At 34.0% G+C, this 27089-nt stretch overlaps 1 protein-coding gene across 10 annotated transcripts; it reads right to left on the reverse strand.

Moving 5' to 3' along the window:
* Positions 1-1591: 1591 nt before the first annotated feature.
* Positions 1592-26326, reverse strand: LOC126755072 (E3 SUMO-protein ligase PIAS2). 10 transcript variants are annotated; one of them, XM_050467382.1, is made up of 10 exons: positions 25782-26324; positions 23711-23886; positions 23106-23628; positions 21792-22032; positions 21495-21729; positions 21265-21431; positions 21097-21191; positions 20794-20992; positions 5796-5864; positions 1592-1987 (listed from the first exon to the last, which is right to left on the reverse strand). In XM_050467382.1, the coding sequence occupies exons 1-10, from the start codon at positions 25995-25997 to the stop codon at positions 1845-1847; spliced, it is 2064 nt and encodes a 687-aa protein (XP_050323339.1). In that variant the 5' UTR covers positions 25998-26324; the 3' UTR covers positions 1592-1844. The 10 variants fall into 10 exon arrangements, with proteins under 10 accessions (XP_050323339.1, XP_050323340.1, XP_050323336.1 ...); XM_050467383.1 differs by lacking the exon at positions 1592-1987 and adding an exon at positions 5008-5692; XM_050467379.1 differs by lacking the exon at positions 1592-1987 and adding an exon at positions 15307-15646 and having other exon boundaries at positions 25782-26326.
* Positions 26327-27089: the final 763 nt, after the last annotated feature.

Consider the following 27089-nt stretch of genomic DNA (forward strand, 5'->3'; position numbering starts at 1 on the left):
AATTTTTGCACTAGCTATGTTGAGTAAAGAAAAATGCAAAACGGGGGAACCCCTCGCCTAGTTTTTATTTGACCAAAGTTGAGTAAATAATAAAATAATAATATTTAGCAAGTATTGAACCAAACTAAATATGAAGACTAAGATTAAATTGTTATTTTGTATGAAAACTGCAGTATGGACCAAATAGTCCTCTAACCTAAGATTCGTAAGTTTTTTTTAACCTAACAGCAGGGTTAACGAGGGTGACCTAAATCAAGGCGCCCTGGAGAAATTCAGAAAAGGCTCAATTAAGGAGTTATCTTTCAGAGGAGGATTGTTGCTGAGCTTAGTACCTCCTGTAAATGCTGCGTTCTGACATCTTTTGTGGAACAATTTAATTCTTAATTTTTCACATTGGAATACTTTGAATCCTTACCGTTAAAAAATTGTAATTTTAACACAATTTTCAATAAGTTTTTGTAAAGAGAATTTTATTATTTTTACCTTAAATTAGAGATTTTATTTATTTTCAGTGAGAATTAGCCGATTTAGATCAAATATTTAACGTTTTATACGATAACTTGTTGCTATTCTGAAGAAAATTTCGTAACGTAACCCTCGAGAAATCCTCGTCCTTATTAGTAGAAACTAGGACAAAAGATTTTCATTATCCCTCCTTAAGCTAAATTTTTTACCAACAAAATCATTCGTCATAGACTGTAACGGGTAGTAATCGCTTGGTGCCTGGTTCGGTCTACAAGGTGGATGTATAAGAACCTCCCACCAAGCTCGCGGAGCTGCTGATAAGTCACTTTCGATGTGTGTCCTGATGGAACTCTCTTTTGGCCAAAACTGGTTGCTTCTGGGCAATTCCTTCCTTTAGACGCTCTAATTGTTAGCAGTACAGATTCGAATTAAGAGTTTGGCCGTAATCCCACCTAACATAGATCAAAACTTTCCTGAACGTCAATGCTGATTCGCAATTTGACTGTGACCCACTTTTCAACATCAGAAACTATTATTTATTATTCTTATATTATTCTTGTAAATCATGGTACAACTTTGATATCAAATTTACCGGAACGGAATAGACGGACCCAAATTTGTGCGTGATTGACTGTTGCAAGATCAGGACCTCAAATACTATTATTTTCAGTCGTCGGGCTTGTGTTTTTACCTTTATAGAAAATAGCTATAAAATTTGCCACATTTTTCTTTCCAAACAAAACAGTCTGAGATGTTTTTTAGTATGAAGACTTATCTAAAGTCATGTGTATGTAACTAACCTGATTGTAATTCTAAAATACGGGATACATATTACTACAGTGAGTGGAAAAAATCATGGATTTCTCTTTACTGGTCTATTAATTTCGACATTTAAAAATTTCACATCCATCGATGCTGTAAACTAAAGCTCTTTCATTTATCTTCAAAAGCATATTCGTCGCCTATAAAAAGTTAAAAATTCAGTGCTTATTATCTACCCCTAGACCTGGAGTATGACGAATCGAACAACACTCCTACACTGATTACTTTTTTAATACGACTTTTGTAAGTAAAGAGCCGAACGTCAAACATAGGCTTGTCTGTGTGCATGAATACAAGTAAATCATTTTTTGTCTTTTCGACTTTTAACTTTTTTATTAAAAGAATTGATAAATTTTATAAAAGATAATGAATTTCAAAATAATGTGCATATTTAAATATATACATCTGTAAACAATAAAATAATATACGTTACCAAGTATTTACATATATAGATTTGAAATGATGAGTTTTAACACAGGTTCTATTGAAAAATTTATTAACAAAAAGAATTTAATTTGACCGCAACTTTTCTTTAGACGGGATTTTTCACAGATATTTCACAACTTTTTTCTGCCCGCGTTTCGGCCATTGTAAGCCCACCAGTGACGAGTCTTAATTGCCTTTAAATTTTGTGGAGGGTTGCCCCTAATAAAATCCACGTTTGTGTGCTTATTGTGGGCGTTAGGGGCGTGTGTTTTAGCTATAATAATGAAATGAATAAGAAAGAAAAAGAAATATAAAATAAAGAATGGTGCATAAAAACACAAACAAACACAAGAACAAAATATGCCAAAAAAATATGCGAAATATGAATGAAAACAAGAAAAAACGTTAACTTCGGTTGCACCGAAGCTATAACGCCCTTCCCCAATACAAAAAATTGCTTACAAGGACTTGATTACGATCATTCAGTTTGTAAGGTAGAGATATGCTATGGTGCTCTGATATCGGCGTTTCCGACAAATGAGCGGCTTCTTTGCGAGAAAAGAACGTGTAAAAAATGTCAGATCGATATATCAAAAACTGAGGGACTAGATCGCTATATTCAGACGGACATGACTAAGTTGACTCAGCATGTCGTGCTGTTGATATTTTTATTTTATGTTTATATTTTATATAGTTTCCGACGTTTGCTTCTGGGTTTTACAAACTTCGTGGCAGATTTAATATACCCTCTTCAATATATAAATATATGAAGGAATTACACAGAAATTATAAGGATATTATTATTTCTTTATGAAACCTGTTAAAGTTAATTTCATTAACATTTTTCATCAATATGTCAAAACATGTCAAGAACTGTTTCTGGTTCGATCTTACAAAAGGCTTTTTTAGTTTTTTTTTTTTTGAGTGACACATAAGTTTTAACTGTTACAAATTGGTACTTCTAGGTAATGCGAGAACGTCCTCAAATATATTACCTTTTTTCGAGAAATATCGTTCGAAAATAAATTAGGAATGAATAATATAAGATAGGAATGCTGAAGAGGAAAGCGAGTTGCATTTGCAGACAAACAAAGAGAGAGGCCGAAATGCGTGAGTACGAAGAGTTTGACAAGCTGGCCGACAAGAGTTTATGCTGGGAGCATACTCTTGTAGAGCCCCCAGAGGTGAGCTAATGACTATTGACCATAGCATACTGAAATTATGGAGGGAATACTTCTCCAACCTGTTGAATGGCAGCGAAAGCACAATACCGGGAAATGGGGAAACCGATTCCCCAATCGATGACGATGGAGCAGACAATCCATTGCCCGACCAAGAAAAAGTTCGAATAACAATTATCCGTATGAAGAACTACAAAACGGCGGCGAACTGATAAGGAGCATGCATCAGCTTCTTTGTAGAGTATGGTCGGACCAAAGCAAGTCCAACGATTGGAATTTAAATGTGCTCTGCACAATCCATAAAAACGGAGACCCCAAAATGAGCGCCAAATTCCGTGGGATAATCCTTCTTAACAACGCATATAAGGTTCTATCGAGCGTACTGTGTGAATGACTGAAGCCCACAATCAACGAACTGATTGGGCATGGAAAATCTATAATCGACCAGATTTTCACCATGCACCAAGTCTTGGAAAAGACCCGTGGAAGGAAAAGCGACACACACTAGCTGCAAAACTGAATAGAGAAGGTACAATCTTCTCTGTTTTCTCCAGACTGAATAAGGAAGCGAAGCGTATGGGGCTGGTTGTGAACAAGGACAGACGAAATATCTCCTGTCATCTAACAAACAGCAGTCGCACTCGCAACTTGGCTACGACAATTGCGTTGACAATCATAACTTCGAAGTCATAGATAATTTCATCTTTCTTGGAATCAGCTCAGCACTAACCACAATATCAGCCTTGAAATCCTACGCAGAACAACTCTTGCCAACAGGTGCTACTTCAACAAAGGCCAAACTCTACAAGTCACTCACCCTCCCTGACCTGCTATATGGTGCAGAGGAATGGACGATGACATCATCTGATGAATCGGTCTTAGGAGCTTTCGAGAGAAAGGTTCTGCGGAAGATGTATGGTCTTTTGCGTTCAGCTTATGATACGACCGATTTCGCTCCAGCACTATTAATTTCTTAGACTCAAAAAGTGGCTCGCTGAAAAAAAGATATCACTCATAATAAAAGGTCAAGGTGGAAACTTTGGAACCGGTAAAGAAAAGCTAGAGGGTCATTACAATGAACTCATTGTTATAGATGAAGATTATACATATAAAAAAGAACGGCCATACCATATTTCCCCAACAAAACGATTTTTCTTTCTTAGACCATTAATTTTTCAGTCCGTCCAGCTTTCTTTTCATGATAAAGTGGTGAATGTCAACTACTCGTGTTTACTTTGAAAGCTGATTGGACAGCTAGTTATTTAGGAAACCGTAGTCATATTATAAAATATTTAATTGGTCGAAAAGCTTTCAAGCTTAAATTATGTTAAGTTAAGAGGTCGATCCTAACAAGGATCTCACTTGGACAGCCTAGAACGACGGTCCATTGCGGTACCTAAACTCCTATAGATCATCAGACCTTACAAATCCACAAAGCGCTTGAAGCCTATCACAAATATGTTGCGAAGTCTAAAGCCAGTTTCGATGATTTTTAGAGATGTTTCAACCTCGGTCTTGTAAAGGCTAGAGGCTAAAGTAAAAGTAGGAGAAAGTGCCTGGGTGTTTCCACCTCCCCCTCATCCATACAACTTTGACAACCAGCATCCGACTTGTTGGCTTTTCGCCTTACAGCATGAATACCTATTGGACAGTGTCCAGTCAGAACCCCTACGATTGCGGCAGGATGTACTTTGTAAGGACAATGAGTTCAGTAGATATCCTGGGTTCTACTCTAGGCCAAATGGCTCTCGCAGTCGCACAAGACCTGATCGTCGACGTGCGGGAGGTCCATTGGTGACCAGGCAACCAAACGAGTCTTAAAATAAAGTACATTGACGCTATTTCTAGAAAGGACAGACACTCCTTGGGTAGCTTTGAGCGCACAGTTAGCGAGCTCGGCGTTGGTATTGCCACTCTGCTGTCGCAGTGAATGCTCAATTCCCTGAAGGAGGATGCACTACGTCTACCACCATCATTCACATATCCCTCCTCGCTAATTGAACAGAGAAAAACTCGCCAAGAGTCGCCTCTGCGACGCAGTGATCCAAGTTTTCAGATATGCAGCAGTTGAAGGACGAGTGAAGCTTACCACGCGTAAAAAAATAAACACGTATTGATATTATAAATGCTTTTTATTGAAATTTAAAAATATGAATGTATGTATGTACTATATACTATGTAAAAAGGTATGTAGGTATGTATCGCATAAGTGGCTTCAATGAAATTTGTACCTTGTTCATGTTATTTGACAAAAAAAAAACGAAACATATTCTTGTCTGTCTGTATGTCCGAATGGGTGTAACTTAACAACTAAAGCATAATGAACTATATACATATGTATGTGTTTAAGTTTTACCAAACAAAATATTCACGAAATGCGACGTGAGATTTAGCAGTATGCGTACAAATGTATTTATATATACTATATATAGAGGTATGCAACGATTCTTTCGTTATTTCTAAAAATTATTTGTTATGTTATTATGATTTCGGTAATTATGATTGTGTAGAGCAATTTCATCAATTTAAAAATAATTTATAATTAAAAAAAATTGTCGCATTTTCTTCATTTTCATTTGAAGAGTTGGGGAATATCATAAATAATTTTTAATGAAATAATTTTGTATTATTTTTTTTTTGTTTGTTTAAAAACTAGAAATATTCAAGTTTACAATGCAGCGAAGGCCTACGTTGCGTTTATCTACGAAAAGCGCAGGGATTCAGAAGAAAATCGCTATTCTTACTATTAGACGTGTACACGACATTTGAGGCTGTAGGAGTCTCGGCAGAGCTGACGTCTACGGGTGGAAAAATACAAAAGTGCCAAAATAAGTAATAACTCATACACATGTGTTGCTGCAAGCGTTGTTCTCACAAACAAATACTCTGCTCTCTACTCACCTCTTTCCGAGTATTTTGGACTGTTCGGTGGTGAGGGTGAATCTAGTGATATTATGGTGGTGTCCGCTTCTGAAAAAAATATATATACATATTATTTATTAAATGTATTTAATGAAAGAAGTAACAAACTAAAAAAAGATGCCTTATCTTTGAATAGATTTTTTTTTCGAAACTCCAGAAACTGCTAGCGAAATACTCTCTAGAATATTTTAACCCCAGAACAAGTAGTCGAAATCATATTATTTTTAAGTATTTTCAAAAACAAAAAGCTAAAGGATCTATACATGATTGATGAAAGGTTGAAATTTTCTACAGTTCTAGCAAAATTCTTGTAAATAATACATATCTGCATAATTCATTCAGATTTTAATCTAAAATCATTTATAACTGATTTAAAAAAAAAACACATTCAAGAAAAATTTCAAACGATTCGGTTAATTAGCATTAAAGACCGTTACGATGACTTTACATTTTCTTAAACCATCCCAACAAAAAACGTATCAATAGCCAAAAAGGACTTTAAAAGAAGTGAATATACCACCTCTAAGACGAGGCAGGTCAAATCTCGTTTTCGGTACAATTTTCATTTTATTTTTAATTTCGATAAAATTTTTAATTGATTTTCATTTTTGATAATGTGTATATTGTCGTTATACAATATCGATATATATAACGGAAAGTCGTGTTAGTTACACCATTTATAACTCAAGAACGGCTGAACCGATTTGGTTGGTGTGGAGGTAGCTTAGAACCAGGGTAAGGACATAGGATACTTTTCATCTCTTTATGTTAAAATTCAATACAATTCAAAAACACAAAAATTATATTTCAAATCATAAACATTTGTTCAAAATTCATGTAAGAATCATTTAAAACATTTAGTAATTCAAAAATAGAAAGAAATATGTAAAAATTTTCATATCCATACATGCTTAGTATAAGGGTTATACTGACTGTGTTCCTGAACCAGTTTTTCAGGGCGAACCCGTCAGATTGCTCATAAACCAGGCAGTTTTTTTAGGACAAACCCGTCAGATATGTTTAATATCATAACAAAAAATGACATTGACATTTTTGTCGTCAAGGCATTACGGATACTTTGCTACATAGATTATGGACGAAAACGCAAATGCATTCATAACAAACCAAACACGATATCTAGCATGAAAATATAGCTGAATAATTGGAGTTTTGATAAAAAATTCTCTTATAATTTGAGATACATATATAGAAATCTTTTCGAAGCATTGCACAAAGCAGTGAAATATGTAAACGCGAACGATTAAGTATATGCGTACAATTCCAAACTGATCCTCCCTATAAAATAATAAAATTGCTAAATATTAGGAATGGTAGAATAGAACTGCAACAAAATTCGCAATACAATGGATTAAAACTGGCTCAGTAATCATTCGATAAATAATATACCACGTGCATCCCAAAAGACTGATGCCATAACCTTGCCAGCCGATGTTTTTGTCTTTCCACGTTTGAGAACCGTTTCATAATATGCAGCGCACTAGACTGACTGTCGATTGGACTCAGTTGACTTCAGTGGTGCACAGCCCAAATTCAACAGTATTTTTCCCCAAAAAACCAATGCTTTATTAACATACAAAATGCTTTTTGATTAATTTTTTTATAAATTAACACAAGTTGCTTCACCCAAATGCTATATCTCCTTAACTGATAGTTATAATCTAACTAATAGAAATCATATAGATGGTATTAGTAGTATTATGTATGTATCAGTCACAGTAAAACGTGTACGGTATAACTTATAAAGTCTGTTAAGAAAACTTCAAAAATTAAGTACAAACTTTTAAGAATATTTCGACGGAAAGAAATGAAATGTTGTTGACCTTTGAATATTAATTTGCCTTAGCAGTCTGGGTAGATTTTATATTTGACTGTAGAAAAGCATTTTCCTTCATGCGACTAGTAACGGGTTCAATAAGAGCGCTGCAAAAGTTTGTTTATGTATGGAACTCGCATACTTGCAGAAGTCCAGACGCTGAACCCAATTTTCAACGGTTTTCAAGCATAAATCGGTCGTTACTGATGCAATTTCACGTTCGATATTCGTACGAAGTTCATCAATCGTCGCTAGCTTGTCGGCATAGACCATAGACTTTATGTAGCCTCACAGGAAATAGTCTAAAGCCCGAGGCGGCTAATTGACTTGGCCCTTCTGTGAGATCACTCGTTCGTCAAACATGGTTTTCAATAAATCGATTGTAACAATCGCTGTGTGGCTTGGGCAACGTCCTGTTGGAACCACATATTCACATATTCAATTCAGGCCAAAAATATTCGGTTATCATTGAGCGGTAGCGATTCCCATTCACAGTAACGTGCCGGTCTTGATCATCACGGAAGAAGTACGGCCCAATGACGGCGCCGGCCCATAAACCGAACCAAACCGTAATAATGCATATTTGCCTGCCTGAACAATAACGCATATTCTGCTTATTGACAAAGCCATACAGCCAGAAATAAGCCTCATCGCTGAAAATGATTTTTCGATGAAAATCCGGATTATTTTCAAATTGTTGCTCAGTCCAATTCACGAACATACGACGATTCTGGAGGTCAAACGGCTTCAGTTTTTGCGTCAATTTGATCTTGTAAGGATGTAGGCCAAGAACTTTTCGCAAAATTCACCACAACGACGTCACAGAAATGCCAAACGCTGGAGAACGATGTGTGAGAGACAGATTTCGCCCTTCGTCAATTGATGCGCTAGTGGCAGCAATATTCTCGACCCTACAGGCACTTCTTTGTCTCACTAGCACGGGAACATTTTATATTGTGACTGTGGATTCAAATTTTTCCACCAGACGCTCAATTGTAGATCTGACAGGACGATTATGACGACCATTCGAATTTCGAATTTCGGTGGTATATTTTAATAATTTGGACTCGTTGGTGGATCGTATATCTTTCCATGATGAAAACCTTATTGAAGATAAATGTCAAAAGAGCGGGAAAAAATGTGGCGTCGTTTGCTGTCCCTATCGGTCCACTTTTTTAGAGTCCCTATTGAAAGCCCCGTTACTAATATTTATAAAAGGGAGCTGACGACTAATTCTGAGCTTTGTACAAACCAAAAAAAATCGCTTTTTTGCTTCAAAGTGTTCTCAAAAAAGTGAAAAATTAAAATTTCGTGAAGCGCCCCACAATTACCCAGGCAAAGCGATTATTTTGAGTTTTTGATTGCATATGAACCATCGTCGAGTTATGAGAGACACCGCAATTTAACCCTTTTCCAAGACGCTCCAGGGTAACTGCTGTCATATCTTTTAATATTTCTCCATAAAAATAAAGCAGTCTACATATGACATACTATAATGAAAGAGAGTCGTAAAAATTGGTCTTGTTTTGCACGAATTAACCTTACTCCCCTCTAGAATCTGTTGGTTTACGGAATTCCTTATAAGATCCTATGTGGCTGGACTAACATAGGCAATCAAAAGGGACCGTATTTATATTACAAGAAGAGATTGTCATTGAGCATCGAAATTTCTCTTGGAAGGAGTTCTGCTTTCAATGATATTGTTTAGAGTGCGAAAATGGCACTCCGATCGCAAAATGGTTCTAGTCGTAATGGAAGTAAAAACCCCAATTGTTAACCTAACGAACTTTAATTACTGAGCCCAGCTATAATGATTGACAAATAAAGCGACGTCGTCGAGATGAAAGCTAGCCTAAGTTAATTATCTAACCTCGTAACCTTAACTACTAAGCAAATATTAATATTAAGTTCAGGCAGGAGTGAGAACTATATCAATTTATCGAGAAGTATTCCGAAAAGTTTTACATCCGAATGATTTTTGGAAGCAAGTTATGCTAAAAACAACTTGCTCAGCCACGCATATAGTCCGTTATTGAACCGGTCTGTGTGTGAGGTTAATATATAGTTAACTCTTGCCATCGAAATTTAGCTTTCTTTAGACTATAAGTAAACAGAGAGTATAGAATCCTTCGGAGACTCTATAACATATGTATGTATATATTAATATATGATTAGCGAGCTTAGTTGATTTAAGTCAGTCTATTTGTAAACTGACCGAGACTTTTTAATTTGACAGATGTATTCACAAAACTTGGCAGGAATTATTGTCTAAGGCAATGTTAAAATATTTTAATAAATTTTCCGGATCGGACCACTATAGCGTATAGCTGCCATACAATCCCAACGATCAAAATCAAATTCTTGTTTGAGAAACTTTTTTAGTTGACAAGATATGCTCACAAAACTTGGTAGGGATTATTATCCAAAACAACGCTAAAATATCTGAAAAAATTTCCCGATTGGACCACTATAACATAAATCTGCCATATAAACTGACCTATCAAAATTAAGATCTTCTATGAAAGACTTTTTTGACAAGAAATCTTCACCAAAGTTGATAGGGATTATGGTCTAAGTCAATGCTAAAATATCTGAAGAAATTTTCCAGATCGGAACACGATAGCATAAAGCTTCCATACAAACCGAACGATCAAAATCAAAGTCTTGTATGAAAAACTATTTTATTTGACAAGATATCTTCACAAAAGATATCTTCTAGGCAGGGATTATAGTCTAAGGCAATGCTTATGTACAAACTGAACGATTAAAATTTAGTTCTTGTGTGGAACTTATTTATTTATGAAGGGAATTATAGCTTCGGTGCAAAAGAAGTTAAGTTTTTGCTTATTTTAGTAAATTTTAATACCCTTATAGAAGAAAGAGGTGTGGTTGATAGGTTATAAGGTATGTTTAGTAATCACATTAGTGGGGGATCCACTTTCAGAGCTGAACTGAGATATTTTAGCCACTTAAAAAAATCACGAAAACTAATACGCGGCTAAATAGACTTAATATATGTATATGTGTGTATGTAAGCTTAAAATAAAAATGCGGTTATTGAGTAAGAGTAAGTTGAGAAGTAGAAATAAATTATGTTTGCTAAAGTAGTGTAATAAACTGTAAGAAACCATTTCGATAACTTAATAAGAACGACAAAACTGCGAAAGAACACACAACAACTAACCCATCAAATTGTCAGGAGGAAATAAAACAAAGAAGAAATGAACAAATATTTTTTGTTTGCTCCGTAAGAGTTATATTTGTCATATATGTATGTATATAGTATTTTTTTTATTGTAGTATATTTAATAATTATCTGTATTAAATAATTTTTTCTTGCTTTCTTTTTTTTACATTAAAATGTGAAAATCATTTTTTTTTTTTTGCTTTGTTTAATTTAGCTTTATTTTATTTAATATTAAATTAATTATTATACTAACAATTTTACTTAATTTTAAATACAATATGCTGATATATGTATGTATGTACTTTTCGCATTTTATATGTTTACAGTTACAACAAAAGTTGTTACACATTGTTTTTTGTTTTTGTTATTGTTTTTATCTATTGTATTACAAAAAGGCAAAGTTAATGCCAGCCGATAGTATTTTGTTCTTGTTGTGTTTTTACTCCTCCTTCTCCTCTTATTCTTCTTCTATTTCTAGCTTTTTTACATTACATTATGCTATTTTTGTTTTGTTGCTGTTTTCTTTAGTTTTTGTTTTTTTTTTTGTTTTTTGATTGGTTGAATCGGTTGCGCCAGTGCTAGTTAGGTAATTATGCAATAATATTAGTTTACTAGGGCGGTCTGTGTTTCCTTGCAAAGGAAAAGTACATTTTTGCTTTTTTACTTCTATTCGAATAATAACTGTGCTAATATTCTGCGCGCTTTGTTGCATTCTTAAGTCATTCTTATGCCCTTCTTCTTCTTATTTACTTCTTCGCTTGCATCTCTTGTGTACTTGCACGATTTGCTTCGATTCCCACATACAGCAGACATTTTTAAATTTTTTTCTTTCCTACTTTACACACACACTTCTACAATCCAGTTATTTTTGTTTTTGTATTTCAAAACATTTCCTTTTTTATTTAAAAATTACATTTCTTTCATTTGCATTTTTTATGCTTTGCATTAATGTGCTTTGAGGTGAATGTAACTAAGTATGTATGTATGTACATATGTATGTATGTATGTATCGTCCGCACATTAGAGTACTTATGCAAAAACGTTCGTTTTCAACGCATCACAACGCGCACACCTAGAAATTATGTAGTCAATCAGTTAAATTATAAATATTAAGGATGTGGATTTGAGCGTGTGTGGCGACTAGTCGGCGGTAGTGGATAGATGAAGTGTATGAAATGATAAAGATAGGTATTGAGTGTGTGTGTGTGTCAAAAACGGAACTCGGACCGACTGATTGCCATGAAAACACTTTTTGTTAATATTTTAGAACTGAGTTCATCTATTGGAACATTTTAGTAACGTGAATTTACAAATATTGATACCGAACTTTTGAAAATACGAATTCCTTTGAAAATTTTTGCACAAATATAACGTTAATATAAAGGTAGTCTTCATATCGAATTATCGAAATCAAGTGCCGAAATGATTAATAGTGCAGTGACTTTTGTTTTGAAATTCTAGTACCGAAAAATTTAAAATCCCCTTTTTTTTAATACTCGGTACGAAATTTTTACACAGATATAACGTTGATATAATGGTATAGTCATAATATCGAATTATCGAAAATCAAGTGCCGGAATTTTTAATAGTGCAGTAGCTTTTTTTTGAAATTCTAATACTGAAAATTTAGAATTTTTTTAACGAAATTGTTCTAATACTTTGGTACATACTTTTCCTGAAATTCTAATATCGAATTTTTCGAATAATTTGATAAAAATTATTTTTGATTTTAATTGTAGTATCGAAATACCGAAAAAATTTTTTGAAAATTTTTGACATCGATTTTTTGAATGTTTTTGTACCATTTTTAATCGGTTCTGAATCCCATTAAACTTGCTATGTATTAAAACAATTTTTACTAGAATAAAAATTTTTTAACAAAACAGGAAAATTGTCATCAAGGCAGAATCTGGCGATAATGCAATCAATATCTATTGAATACAACAAAAACAACTGCAATATTAAAATAAATATTTGGCGAAATTCACTCCAGGACATTTCGGTATCGTTACGCCGGCGACACACATTGAAGAAGAGCATGATTTTATGTTAAAATGTCATTGTAAAGCGTTCTGAGCGTATCTGTGTGTGTGTATGTGTAAAGGCAAGAAATAGCAAAACGGCAATTTTTAAGATGATTAAAAAAATGTATCAACACTCTGTTAGTATTAAGCTAAAGAAATGATTTCTTTACAGTTTATCAATTTAGGTATTTATGTAGGTAATTATATGCTAGTATATATGTATGTATACATAATGCTTTTAAAACCTATACATCCCCCACTTTACTTATGTAAGTAATAGCTATGAAATTTTCCTTCAATAAACACCTGGTGTCTTTTTAGAAGTAAAAACCCTTAGCGATTGAGTATGGAAAAGGTTTTGAACGCGCACCCCACGTGCGCAATGCGACAAACATACAGGGTGGCGTAACAAATTTAGATAATTTAAAATAAAATATTTTACCTGTTAAAGCTTAGGTATGTAGATACATGTTATACTAAAAAAATAAAAAAAAATAAATAAACTAAAAAATAAATATAAAACAATAAAAACAAATTTTAATTTAATATATAAGAATAAGAAAAATTCATAAATGTGTATCCCAAAAAAAAAAAAAAAACAATTATATAAAAAAATAAAAATAGTGTGAATGAAGATAATGTTAGGAAAAAAATAAATAGTTATATCTGAAACATAAAAACATAAGTTGAAATATTTAAAAATATGAAAAATTTAAAATTAAAAGATATGACGAAGAGAAATATTTTAAACAAAAAAATCAAATAGTTAAAAAATAAACTAACATTACAATAAATTAATTAAACCAAAGGAAATTTAGAACACAAATAATTAAAAAATTTATAAAAAAAATGTTTAAATATTGTCAAAATAATTATATACATATGTATCTCTAAAATTTGAAAAGTTGTAATTTTAAACATTAAAAACATTAATTTTCATATTTCAAGTTCAAGTTCAGCTAAATTTGCATTGCGCCACTCTATACGTTTATGCGATCTACTAGACCTAATTCAGAACTAACAATATACAATACACACATGTAAATCTGTAATCTGATTATAATATAACTGTGAATAATAAATGTAACGGCGAACAAATAATCAAAATAAAATATAATGAAAATTGTGGTGAAATGAGTATGTGAAAACAATGTCTAATTATATTGCATACATTTAGGAGTTTACGCCACTTTCAGCTGCGTATTTTTAGGCGCCTTTAATAAAATTTGCTTTTTAGCAATTATAACGGCACCTATTTCTAACATAACATAACTAAAGTTCGAAAGCATAGCCTAAACGGCATCTCTCAATCTACCAGAATTTGAGGTCTTAAACATAGCGCGGCGAAAGATCAACAGTGAATAGAGCAACACGCCTAAAAGCGTGCTTGCTTGCTACGTGTCCTTTTTTCTCTTAATGCTGTGCTTTGATCCACTTTGTTTTAGGCCTAATATGTTAAATATTTGTGTCTTAAAATAATTTTTGCATTACTTATAAGTTACATAACATCCTAAACTATAGTTTGTATTGTTTTTTTTTTTGAGTTTGAGTTAAAAGTTTACTATTTTGTGTCTTATTCCTACTGCATTCTTTTACAATTAAATTATCTATAAAGTTTTCTGTGAATCATACGCAACTATTTAGTTAAGTTAAAACTTTAAAATCTCATAGAAAAGAGTTTACACAAGATAAGAGTAATAAGAAAGAGGATAAATTTTAGGCAAGTTTAATTTTTTTTAAATTTTACCCACAATTGAAGCAATTTGTGGCATAAAAAGATAAAATTTTATTTTGGAGTGATTTCTTGAAAGACAACCAACATGAAACTTTCAACAGTTCATATCGACGATACAGAATTCTGCCGCTACAACACCAACGATACTAACTGTTAAAATGAAAAACAATTTTTCATTATTTTTGATTGATTTTTGGTGAAAGCCTCTTGATTTCAGGACCAGTCTGGTAAATTTCAGACATTCCCACCACAAAACTTCGAAAGTCAGCAGTAAAGATTATATAGAAATGTTGGGAAATTGCATGATTTGGTATGTAAAAATTTTTTACCGAACAATGTTTCATGAAATCGAGGATTTTTACCATAAGCTGATGTAAGTGGTGTCCGAGCGAAAACATGGCTCCACAAAAAATACTTCGTTCTAAAGATAACTTGAGTTTTAAAATTGATTAAAAAAAATTTTACTGAAATAGTTTTCCCCCAAGACAGTTACCAAATTAAAATCGGTTACACGACTCAGAAAGTATATAGTCTAAAATTGGAATTATCTGGTAGCTTTTTTTTACAATATTCAAAGGAAAAATATCGTGCAAGTTCACCCACCATTTGCTACAACAACTTTCTGCATTTACATACAATATACATAAGAATATGTACATATAAATACAGCTCATGCAGAAACATACAAAGTATGTATTTGGAATACCAACTATTTAACTCAACATCCGTACGGAATTTACGGTTCTGGCTCGTTGGGTGCAGCCGATGTGGACTCCATAGCGTTCGTGGTTGGTGTTGATGTGGCAGCCGAATTAGAGGATACACTTGCGCCGCTACTTACACTGCTGCCGCGGCGATTACTTTGCATTTGCTGTTGTTGTTGTTGCTGTTGGCGGTGTTCGTGTGCGTAGTATTGTTGTTGTTGTTGAGTCAGTGCATCGCTGTACAGCTCGGTTCTGGTATCGACGCTATGTATACGGGGCGACGAATCGGTAAGTTCCAAACATTGAAAATTTTGTTCATTCTCCTCTACCATTTCCTTTTGTTGTGCTTTTTGTTGTGTATTTTTTTTTTTCAATTTAATTTCATTTTTTTTTTTCAATTTTTTTGTACAGGTTTTCCACGGTCGTATGCACAAGCGCCAGCGCAGAACAAGTTGGCGGGCGGAAATAGTAAGCAAACAAAATACCGTTATTTGTGAAAAAAAAATAGAGAAAACGAGAGAAAAGAGAAAAAATTGCAAACATTAAATTTACAATAAGCTTCCCAATCTTACAACAATTGGACTTAAATGCGATGATATTCTAATGTTTCTGATTTTTGAATGCGTTCCACATGTTTAGCAAATGCAATGTGGGTGAATGGAAGGATGTGTGAATAAAAGAAAATCGTAAAAAATGTGTAGCTGAAGCTGTAAAATTAAGCACATTTTATGTTTAAATCATGATCAACTGATTTTTTCTTGTTGCAGTTTTCTGGTTTATAATTTCTGAGCAGAAATGTTGGATGAAGTAGGAGAGATAAAAGTTTTACTTTCGTAAGTAAAACAAAAAAATTTAAAATAATAATTAGAACACAGAACTTTCTTGGGAGATTTACTTTTACAAAAAAAAAAACTATTTCTGAACGGATGCAGTAAAAACAATAGAACTTTTTGGCAGCAAAACATGATAAAATTTTCATTTCGATCGGAATTTTTTATTAATGATTTAGGAATTCATTTGTTGAGGATAAAAATCCTATTGCGTAATAATAATATCATACCACATATGTAAATTTAATTACTTATAACAAGCATACGTTGCCTACATTTTGGCGCGTATCAGAAAGAACGACGAACATTACCCTGCAAGCCAACTAACGTTAATTATTAGAGATTTCTGCTGAAGTTTCTATGAGTTTCTTAAGACCAAATTGACTGAACTACCCGAAACTCTTGTTTACGTGTGCTCATTCATCAATTTCTAAAGAAGAGTGCTAATGACTACGTTTCCATGATAATTCTTGTTGTATACTTTTTATTTCCGCTAAAAATCTTAGTGAAGGAACAGGCTATTTTATATGTTGTTAAGAAATTGATAAAAACTAAAAAATCAGCTGTTTAAACGCTGTAGGTGAAGAAATTAATATGTTGACCAGAAAAAGAGGAAATTTATTACATTTTTCAAAGAAACAAGGAATTTGTACGTTAACCTAAGAAAGCTGCCGAACACAAAACTTAACGTGACACGTTCGAAAAGTAACGCTAACAGCAAATAGATTTCCGCAAACAATTTTACTAATAAAAATTCATATTTTTTTCTCTAGTTAGCAACAAAATATACAATAAAGGTTTATTCAAATTTATTCCTTTCATATTAAGTTTTATACAAAATGTTCCGCTTTGTTTGTTTATAAAATGAAAAATGCATACATACATACAACAACATACAGATGGTACACTCGCCTAAGAATATTGCACATACATAGTAAAAAATATACATACAACTATACAGTTATACAAAAAGAAGACATTAGTTCATTAATCCACAAAATTGTACAAGAATTCGGACAGTCGCTTAGCATCAACAAGTGCATTCGTTTTCCGCCTCGTTCAATAGCACTTTGCCACGCTTCGCCTTTCGCATCGGCTGACGACGCCTACGCGCGCCAACACGATGTCCCAAATTGAGTAGATCCTCTTGCGGTACATATGGTAAATCATTAACATCAAAATTAGAAGAATTCAATTCGGCCAGACTATTATTCAGGCTATACGTATCGCTTGAGGGTACTGAGGGCGTATTAAGTTCCATCAAGGGCTCATCGTAAGCATATGCCGCCAACGGATCGGTTGTGTCATCATCGATGTTGCCACGAAAATAACGCAACGCATGACTATCACTCGGGCGTATAACATTCAATGTGAACTCCAATATGCCCGTTATATCGATCATGAAGACGAAAGCAATGACTGCAAGTAGGAAACGTGCCATATAGAAAGCGTCATTACGAATCCACGACGACAATGTAGGCGCATTATTGGCCAAAAATGACTCATTCGCCACAATCACATACTGGCCGAGAAAGCGACAAATAAAATTCAACAACTTCAAACTGGGCAACCAGACTTGACGCAATAGAAAATCATTGGCATACAAAATCAGTGACAATTCAATGAAGAATATCAAAGCACGCTGCGGCTTACGCAATGCACTCGGCCAAAGTGGACGCAATTTCGTGAGAATACATAGCACAGAGAATACAAATAGACTGGAAGCAACGTTGGGCGTCAGCAGTGGCAAACGAGAATACTTCAACTCGATTATGCTGATGCGATTCAGATGCATAAACAAACCAATCAGCACTATGACGCTCGACTCGATCAACTTCTGATAATGCTGCACTTTTTCGAACTCTAAAAGCATGGCGTCGCAATTGTCGGCGAGTGTGTGAGTGTGCGTTAGTTGTGTACGTCACTGTGGCAAATTCTTGCTCTGAACTGCCTTTATACAACGCAAACGCGCGGCGAACTTGAAGGGCGTGGCAGTGTAGACAAGCAGTTGTTTGTTATTTGGAAGCGTTTGCTGAGGTTGTTATTGTTGGATGTTGATGATGCTGCTGCGGCGGCTACGTCGTGTTTTGGAATTAGTTTTTGGTTTGGAATTTTACGTGAGTACCGAAATTTGCAAATGCAATGGAAAAATTTTTTGTAACAATTCAATTTTGATGAACTATGTATTTGCTATTTTTGAAATAATTTTTGAGCGGAAAATCACACAAAAATTATTTTGTAAGAAAAAATTCAAAATTATGTCAATAGTAAACACAAAAGTGTTACGATCAACGCAAAGTAGCTTTGTATGTAAGTGTTAAGGCTTTGTTTTTGAATTTGAAAAATGGTTTCAAAGCGGTCACCACATTACAAATGCATAATATGTGAGTATATTTCATTAAATTTACGGTTTCACACTTCACTGCAAGCGTTTACATTTTATATGACATATAATTGGTTTGTTTCTAAATAGCTATCAAGAAAGTAGTAAATAGTAGAGAGGGCTGCAACTTTCTACTAATGAAATTTCTACTAGCAGAAAATAGATATTATCATTTGAAGAAAGAGCTGTTAAAGCCCATTGTAAACAAACGATGTTTGACGCATTTGCCTGGATTTTGTTAATTTTAGATGCAAAAATAAATTATTGATTAATTTTGGGAAAATCTTGCTAATTTGCGGTTTCTTTACTTTTTTTGGTATTTCGCTTTTTGATAGTAAGTAGCACATTTTTCGTATTCTTCTTCTTGTTTTTAGCTGTTAGCTACCAGTACTACAGAAACAAACCTAAAATTTCGAAAAAAGAAAGTGATAGCACTAGTTCTTCAATTAACATTTGTGTTTACTACATACAAATGTACGAACTTCATTAATTCAAAGTGGAAATTCTTTGGCAACTACAAAGACGTTTGCGTTAGACAATTAACGCGCTTAATTTTTAATTTAACATATGCACTGCTTGATGTAACTTTTCCTATGTAATATCATTTTTTTCGCGTGTGAGTCGTTGACGCTCCCAATTTGCTCTTATTTGTCGGCTTTGATGCATTAGTAGTACTACTAACATCATCAAGCTTCTGCACAGTTGCCAACATCTTTTCCCTCAGAGCTTTTCTGCGCTCTCTAAGGGCTTTTGCACTATCTTCAGTTTCTTTCAGTTTTTTGGAATTCGTTGTAGCAGTCGCAGTTTTTACTGGTGCATTGATAGCCTTCGGTAAATTGGTAATAGCAGACAACTCGCCAGTAGCTGTAATCGGCGCCACAATTGTTGATTCAATGGATTCACATTTGTCTTCCCGTGCTCTTTTTTGTGCACCAATTTCTTTCCGACAATCCGCCGATGTCTTCCTCTTCTGTAGTCCGGCAGCATTGCCATTACAAACGGCATCAACGGCATCAACGGCATCCTGCGAAAATTGTGTCGGTAGCATACTTTCCGTTGCTCGAGTCAAAGCATTTAAAACTGCCAAAACGTTTAAGCCTGAAAAATCCGTTTGGAACCACTAGTAAAAAAGTTCACCACCCAAATGTATGTATGTACATATGTAGGTAGTCAATATTGTTCGGCACTTGTCGAAAGTAATTTTCTCTCAGCTCATATGCAAAAAATGGCTTAATCGCCAGTGAAGTAATTTTTTTGCTCGGCCTTAAACGAAGCGTACTATGGATTCTTGATATCAAATGGTTAAGCTCAACAAAAAATCTGTGCAAGAGTTTTAATACAACATGACATAACCTCAACCGTATTTACTGGAAAATGTTTAACACCTATTTTACCATATTTTACTTCACTACACTTGCCTGAACTTAATACCACAAAATATTTACTTAGCTTAGTTCAATTAAAGGTCGTCTGAATAAGAGTATAGGGATTAAACAAAATTTTCTGAAAACGTATTGACTCTCTTAACCTCGCTATCGCCTCATGTTTCACCCTTTTTCACTGATTTTCCACACAATCGCTTAGTTTTTCTACACGCGTCTGCTAACTCACCGCTTAACTCAATCAGCTCTGGAGTTTATTCGTCGTTTCACAGTTATAGTTAAAATTTTCGACTTTTTTCGTTTTTCTGTTAACATAAGTATGCGCAACAACATCAAAATAAATCTAGCGGCAAGCAGTGGAAATACACTCCTTAAGTCAGAGAATTATATACAATTTTTCATTTCTAAAGCAAGATGAGACCGCCTTCCAAGAAACCAATAATAAAGTTGTAAAAGTTGTTGTAAAAAAGTGCCTAAGAAACCGGACGTACCATTCTCAGGGCATTAGAACACTACTCTGTGATTTTAAGGCGAGGCGCATGTGTAAACAATCCATTTCTTCACAGAAACAAATTAAAAGACAATTGAATTATAAAACACACAGCATGAAAAAAAGCAACATCGTTGCGCTTAACTAATATAAAATTAATAAATATAACTGTGATTGTAACTGTAACTGTAGACATGTGTGTTTTTGTATAGTAAAGGACTACATACATAGATCCTATTTTGTTGCTTGTTCGTGCAAAATGTAGGGTTTTGATTAATGCCTAGAGTTCCTACCTAGCCTACTACTATTACTACTACTATGCAATATATAAATATGCATATATAGTAAACTATATATATTACTTGTTTTAATGTTTGTTTCTTTAGTACGAATAAGCGTCCAACGTACCAGTTCGTGGCGGTTGAAAAGCATTACGCTGACTGGCATTGGGTCCGCCGTTACCAGCAGCATTGCCATTGCCGCTGCCGTTAATGTTAGATGTGGACACCGCCGAATTTGTAGCGCTAGCGGCAGAAGTTTGCTTAATGGTGGGACGCCGCTTGGCCAGCGGCATATCATCATCGGAATCGCTGAGTGTTAAATCCACCTGCACAAGAAGGGAAATAGAATTAGTATTTAAATCAAGGTAGGAAAATGAAGAAGGACACACAAAACAATCCATAAATTTGAATACATAGAGAAAGCACTAACCGTTTCACTGTTTGTCGTTGATGTGGGCTGGTCATTAGCAATGGCAGGTGGTGCGCCAGCTTTAACCATTTTCACATCCTCTGTGGTAATGACTTCTGAAAAGTATAAAGTATATTCATTACAGATTTTGCAACACTTCATACAGAATTTCGGCCTAAATTCACATACCGATATCATCCGAAATGACTTCGACTTTTTCAACCGGCTTTGTCGGCGTATCGATTATTTGAGCCTCATTACGTAAACTATGTGTGCTCCATGAGCCGTCTTTATGTAATTGTATCTCCGTATCGTCTGGTTTAAGTAGCGATGAGGCGAGCACCTCTTGAAAGTAGCTGCAATGAAGCAGACGTTATGTGAAACAAATAAAAATGCATATGAGCGCACAAATGGCATACCCATCAATGACCAGATTATCGTAAATGGCTGCCTTGTCGCACACTGGACAATTCCATGTAGGCTTACGCTCGTTCATCTGCAGGTAAAGACTAGCATCAAAACATTGTAAATGCGAGCAAGTCGATGCACGGCATGGTATGGACATTTTCATCTTGCCCAACGGACAATTCAGCGAAACTTTAAGCATTGTTGTAGCGATTTCGCAATCTGCATCTTCAGTGAGTTTCTCTTTAACTGTAAATTAAACGACATACTCTTAGCAAAAACAGTATTTTGGAATTAGGAGATTTGCATACTTAAACCGCGCGTGTAGTCGGCTGGTTTAACGCCCTTGGTCTTCATGCGATGCAATAATTGCGCTGAAGTTAGCTTCTTCACCAAGTATACGGCAATGCAATAGCCACGCGTATAATCCGGGCACCATTGTACTGTGATTGTGTTGGTAACCGTAGGCGAAAGCTTTACATTTGCTGTGACATTGACGGGGCGTGGTGGTCGTTTTGGTTCCACATTCGGTCTGTTTGTTGGAATGACATTCTGGTAGCAAAAATAAAATCAAAAATTAAATTTAAAGAATATTTTTGCAAAAAAAAAAAAACAAAAATAAAATAAAAAGAAAAAATAAAAAAAAAAAATTAAAAATAAATAAAAATGAATAAGAAAAAAATAAATAAATAAATAAATAAATAAATAAAAACAAAAAATAAAAACATAATAACCATAAAACATAAACATAAAAGAAAAAAAAACAAAAATTGTATGTAATACAATTGTATAAAAATTAAATACTACACATAAATTTTAAATTAGAAGAAAACAATTAAAAAGTAAATAATATAAAAATAAAAAAAAACTTTACGTCGTTTGCACCGAAGCTATAATACCTTTCATAAACAAAAAGTTTTACATATAAGAACTTGATTTTGATCGATCACTTTGTATCACAGCTGTATGCTATAGTTGTTCGATATAACTGGTATAACATAACGTTTGCAAAATTTCAGAGTGGTATCTCGAAACTGAGGGACTACTTGGCGTATATACAGGCAGACGTACATGGCCACGACAGTCGGGTATACGTAACCGGGACGTACCCGGATTGTGTATCCGGTCAAGGACGGTCAACTCAGCAGAATTCTGGTGCTACAACAACAACTACAACGACGACGACAACAACAACAACAACAGTGGTTTTACGGCTAAATCGGCTCAGAGTTAGAGTTTTTTAAATTTCCTTCTGGGTGTTACAAACTTCGTAGCAAACTTAATACACCCTGTTCAGGGTATGAAAATACAAAATACAAAAAATAAAGAATATGAACAGAATCTAAAGTTTAGTAACGAGTCAATGTATAATATAGGATAGAAATTTTTTTAAACCAAAAAAAAATATATTTTTTAAAAATTCTCAAAAAATACATATAAAAAAAATGTATCAAAAAATAAAAAAAAAATATTAATAAGCTATTACCGCTATTAATAATAAATTATATATATACATAGAAAAATAAATATATTTTTATGACCAAACTAAAAAAATTATAAAATTTAAAAATGTTTAATCAAAAACATAAATAAGAGTAAATAAAAACAAAATACTATCCACTTACCGGCAGTTGACACAACTTATTGTTGACCTTTACACTGACACTGGGCGGGAAACAGTCCTCTTGTTCGCATGACGTTTCTAATAAACAGAATCGTAGCTGAACCTGTATGGCATGCTCAATCTTATTACTGTTTCGTATGTCACGATTTGATGCAATCTCTGTGGCCTGTTGTGGTGTCAATGTAAAGTAGAAGGGCACCTCTTGTATACGCTGTGTATTGCGCGGCACAAGTGATGAAGGCTTAATCAGCACACCCAGTACATCATAAAAAGCTAGTTTCTTAAGACGTACGTCTGGATGTATCGGTATATGTGTGGGTATGGGATTCATAAACGGTACCATATTGTTGGCAACGCCGGGCCCAGTCGGCGGCACACCGGCGATTGGTTGGGCACCAACAGCTGTTGGTTGACCGGCATTAGGCAGACCAGCTGCTGGATTGGGCTGCACTTGTGGCATTTGCATGTGTGAATACATCCTTTTTGGATCTGTTGGCCCGTACTGCTGAGCTTGCTGCTCCGCACTGTAATACAAGGCGTATATTTTATTTTATTTTCTTGTCTCCACGAAGAGTTTTGTTATTTTGTATAAATAGGTGAACTTACATTGATTGTGTGTAAACTTCACGTATTTTATGAGACAATAAGTCGTAGTTTGTATGTAATAGATTAATGATGCGCCGTTGTAAGTCAATTTTACGACCAGCAAACGAAATATTCAAAAATGATAGTATCTGTTGCAGCTCTACTACGCGAAGCAAATTTATCATTTCCTCACATTCCTAGAAAAAAATAAACAAAAAATTCACAGAAAACCAATATGTAGAGAGAGGTGAGATATACAATAATAGTATATATGATGCATAAACATGTACCCTCAATATCCAGTCCCAATTTAAAAGTAAATTTTAGTTCTGACCGTTAGTTTAAGCAGATTTGTTTTGAAAAAAAAAAATTAATGCATTTTTGGAAGCTATCGATTGAAGATTCTTGAACTTTCAAAAGTTCTATTCCCTTGTAAACAACAGTAAGAATTTAATTTTAAACAGTATATCTATTCATAATTATAGAAATAATATGTATTTATAAGACTAATATATGTAAATAAGCCAAGAAACAAAGTTATTTATCCTAAAAAATTTAAATGATTACTGGGAGAAGTATGTAAATCAAATATTCTTTATATATTTTTTGTTATTTTCATTGCATAAAATAAACCTTACACTCTGACGGATAATACTGTAGTCGCCCCACTAGACACCTGAAACTATGTTAGAAATACTTAAGTCTTTTGTTATTTAAATATCACGCATCTAAAATAATGCGTCCTTTGATTTTATTGTTATCTAAAACCAACTACTTAATTTTGTGCATTCCAAATTGTACAAAGCATTGAGAAAATCACCCACAAGTGTCGGGGAAGCACCCACGCCACTGCGACCTGAGATAAGTTATGGTGTTTGCAAATCCCTAATTTGCATGTGCCCTTTGCCGGACACTTCGTTCTCACCATATAACTGTTGTTTTCTTAGTTGAACTACTTTTTTCACTAAATGCATTTGAGAAAATGTTATAATTTCATACCTGATGCAAAGCGATATTATGCTGCACGAATTTGTACTATTCTTTCTTCCGAGTATTGGCAATAAATTATACTTTGCATTGCACACTTTCTCAACAAATAGAGGGATGGAAAAAATATTTAGCTGTTTTTAATTTAATCAACACAAAATATTATTCTGCACATTATTTATAATAAGCATAGTTTTAAAAGTTTCCAACAACTTCCGAAATTTACTTTTTACTGTAAAATAAAATACATTTATTGTATTTTCAGCGCAAGATATACATTTACCGAGAAACTGCTACGATTTCGTTTCATTCAACACACAAAAATTAAGTTGTCCGCAAAGAATATGGCGGCGACAGCACCGACTTCAGTTTGGTGTAAATTAATTTCCCACTATTTTAGAAAACATATTTTCGTTTGGAACGATACTGAACATACTAAATGGTTGATGAAATATCAACACAACAAAGCATGATAAATAGCACATAAAAGGAAGACACAAACTTAAAATATATAAGTTGCAACTAAACAATTTATATTAATACTTATTTACTCAACTTATACTACTCTTAGTATTTTTTGTAACATTTTGCTAATTTTAATTACTTAATTTCAATGAAAGGAATTGGGGTTAGTCATTTCCCAAAATGTGCTTAAATTTTTCTAACTTGTATAAAAAAAATTAGAGATATTGAACTTCAATTCTTGGTATTCTTTAGAGTAGAAAAGTGGCAACCAATATGTGATTTTATGCGATGTAGAAATTGTTAATAAAATGTATTTATACTTACTTTCATTTTGAATTACATAAATATTGTACACATTATTGTTGCCTACGTCAAAATTGTTTAAAATATTCAATTACTTTTATCAATTCGATAAATTCATAAACGTGTACGTCAACTATAAGGCGCGCAAAGAAGCAAACACACCTATAGATTTATAAGGACAGCTGGTCACGAAATAGCGGGATTTTTGACAGCAGCCAACGTTTTATGTTGGTTTTGTATTAAACTATAATTTTCATTAACAAAAAATGCATTTAATATAAGATTATCTTGAACACCCAAAAGCAAAACCATCTCTTTCCATGGCCTGTAAGCATACCTTGATTTTGAAATGCTCCGTTTGTTGCACAATTCGCTTTTGTGCACTTACGGCAGCAATCTGGATATTTTGAGGCATGCGATTACTCGTGCTCATGTTTTGCGCTCCACTGTTCTCCGTCGATGAAACAATGGATGGTGAATTGGATGTGGAAGTCGTACGTCCCGCATTTGCCATTGCGGCCTCCGCCTGAGTTTGAGAACGAGTTTTACGCATCGCACCGGCACTTGAAATATCAATGTTTCTGCACGCACACAATAATGAGAACTTTAAGGGCAATTATTACACACATAAGCCAATGCACAGAAATTTTGGTCTGCGTTTAGCGTACCTTTGCTACCATCAATCACTACACAAGCCACTATATTATTATGCCAGGTAGCATGCGATTACCAATTATAAACAACTTTTGCACAAATCTCTACACTGGCCAATAGCGATAATCAAAAAATGTCAATTAAAAACATTTGACAGCAAAATATGATTAACAGTAGCGATTTAACAAATGCGGTGTTTTCTGATATCGCCGTGTGTTTTCCTTTCAATCTCTTCCGAAATTCTAGACATCTTTTTTTACTTCTAACAAAAAAAATCCCACTATTTCCGTTTTCATTGATTATTTTCCTGAAGCCACTGAACACCCCATTGTACGACTGTGTCGTTGCCGTATCATTGCATTCAATTCAACATTTTATGTGTGCTGTATATTACCAACATGCATTAAGGAGTTACATGGGTTTCACAGTTTCAAAAAATCGAAAATTTTTTTGTCTTATTAAATTCTATAACATCTCTAGAATATTGCCCTAAATTTTTAAATTGATCCGACTAATAGTTTCGGAGATACAGCCTTGAAAAGATGGACGCTCGAGGTCAGGTATAGTATATGTATGTATGTATGTATATAGTAATGGAAAAGTAAATTTTAAACAATGCGCCAAATTCGGTCTGGGATTTAAACTTGTGGTAGAATGTGAACGATGTATGCCAAAAAATATTTTATCATGTCAACAAATTGGCAGAATGTATGAACTAAATCGGCGGATAATTTTTGTTATGCGAGTATTGGGTTTGGGTCTTGCTGGATGCAAAAAGTTTTGCAGTTTGATGGATCTAAGCAGCTCCTTTTTGAATCAATCAACATACGACTTTTATATTAATAAAATACATGAATGTATTACCATAGTTACTGAGAAACTGTTCTCCTCTGCTGCTACAGAGGAAAAGCAATTGACAAGTTTAGCAAACAACATGGAAGATACGACAGATGTGACTGTCTTCGGTGGTGGGACGTGGAAAAAGCGTGGT

The sequence above is a fragment of the Bactrocera neohumeralis genome, chromosome 4, assembly GCF_024586455.1.
Source record: "Bactrocera neohumeralis isolate Rockhampton chromosome 4, APGP_CSIRO_Bneo_wtdbg2-racon-allhic-juicebox.fasta_v2, whole genome shotgun sequence".
In the NCBI taxonomy this organism is placed as follows: Eukaryota; Metazoa; Arthropoda; class Insecta; order Diptera; family Tephritidae; genus Bactrocera; species Bactrocera neohumeralis.

Coding starts and splice junctions, on each gene's coding strand:
- LOC126755072 (XM_050467377.1), bottom strand. CDS start 25,997: ATGCGTAAAACTCGTTCTCAAACTCAGGCGGAGGCCGCAATGGCAAAT. Junction 22,033..23,105: donor ATAAGTTGTGTCAACTGCCG/GTAAGTGGATAG, acceptor TTTTGCTACCAG/AATGTCATTCCAACAAACAG. Junction 21,192..21,264: donor AGTCATTTCGGATGATATCG/GTATGTGAATTT, acceptor TATACTTTTCAG/AAGTCATTACCACAGAGGAT.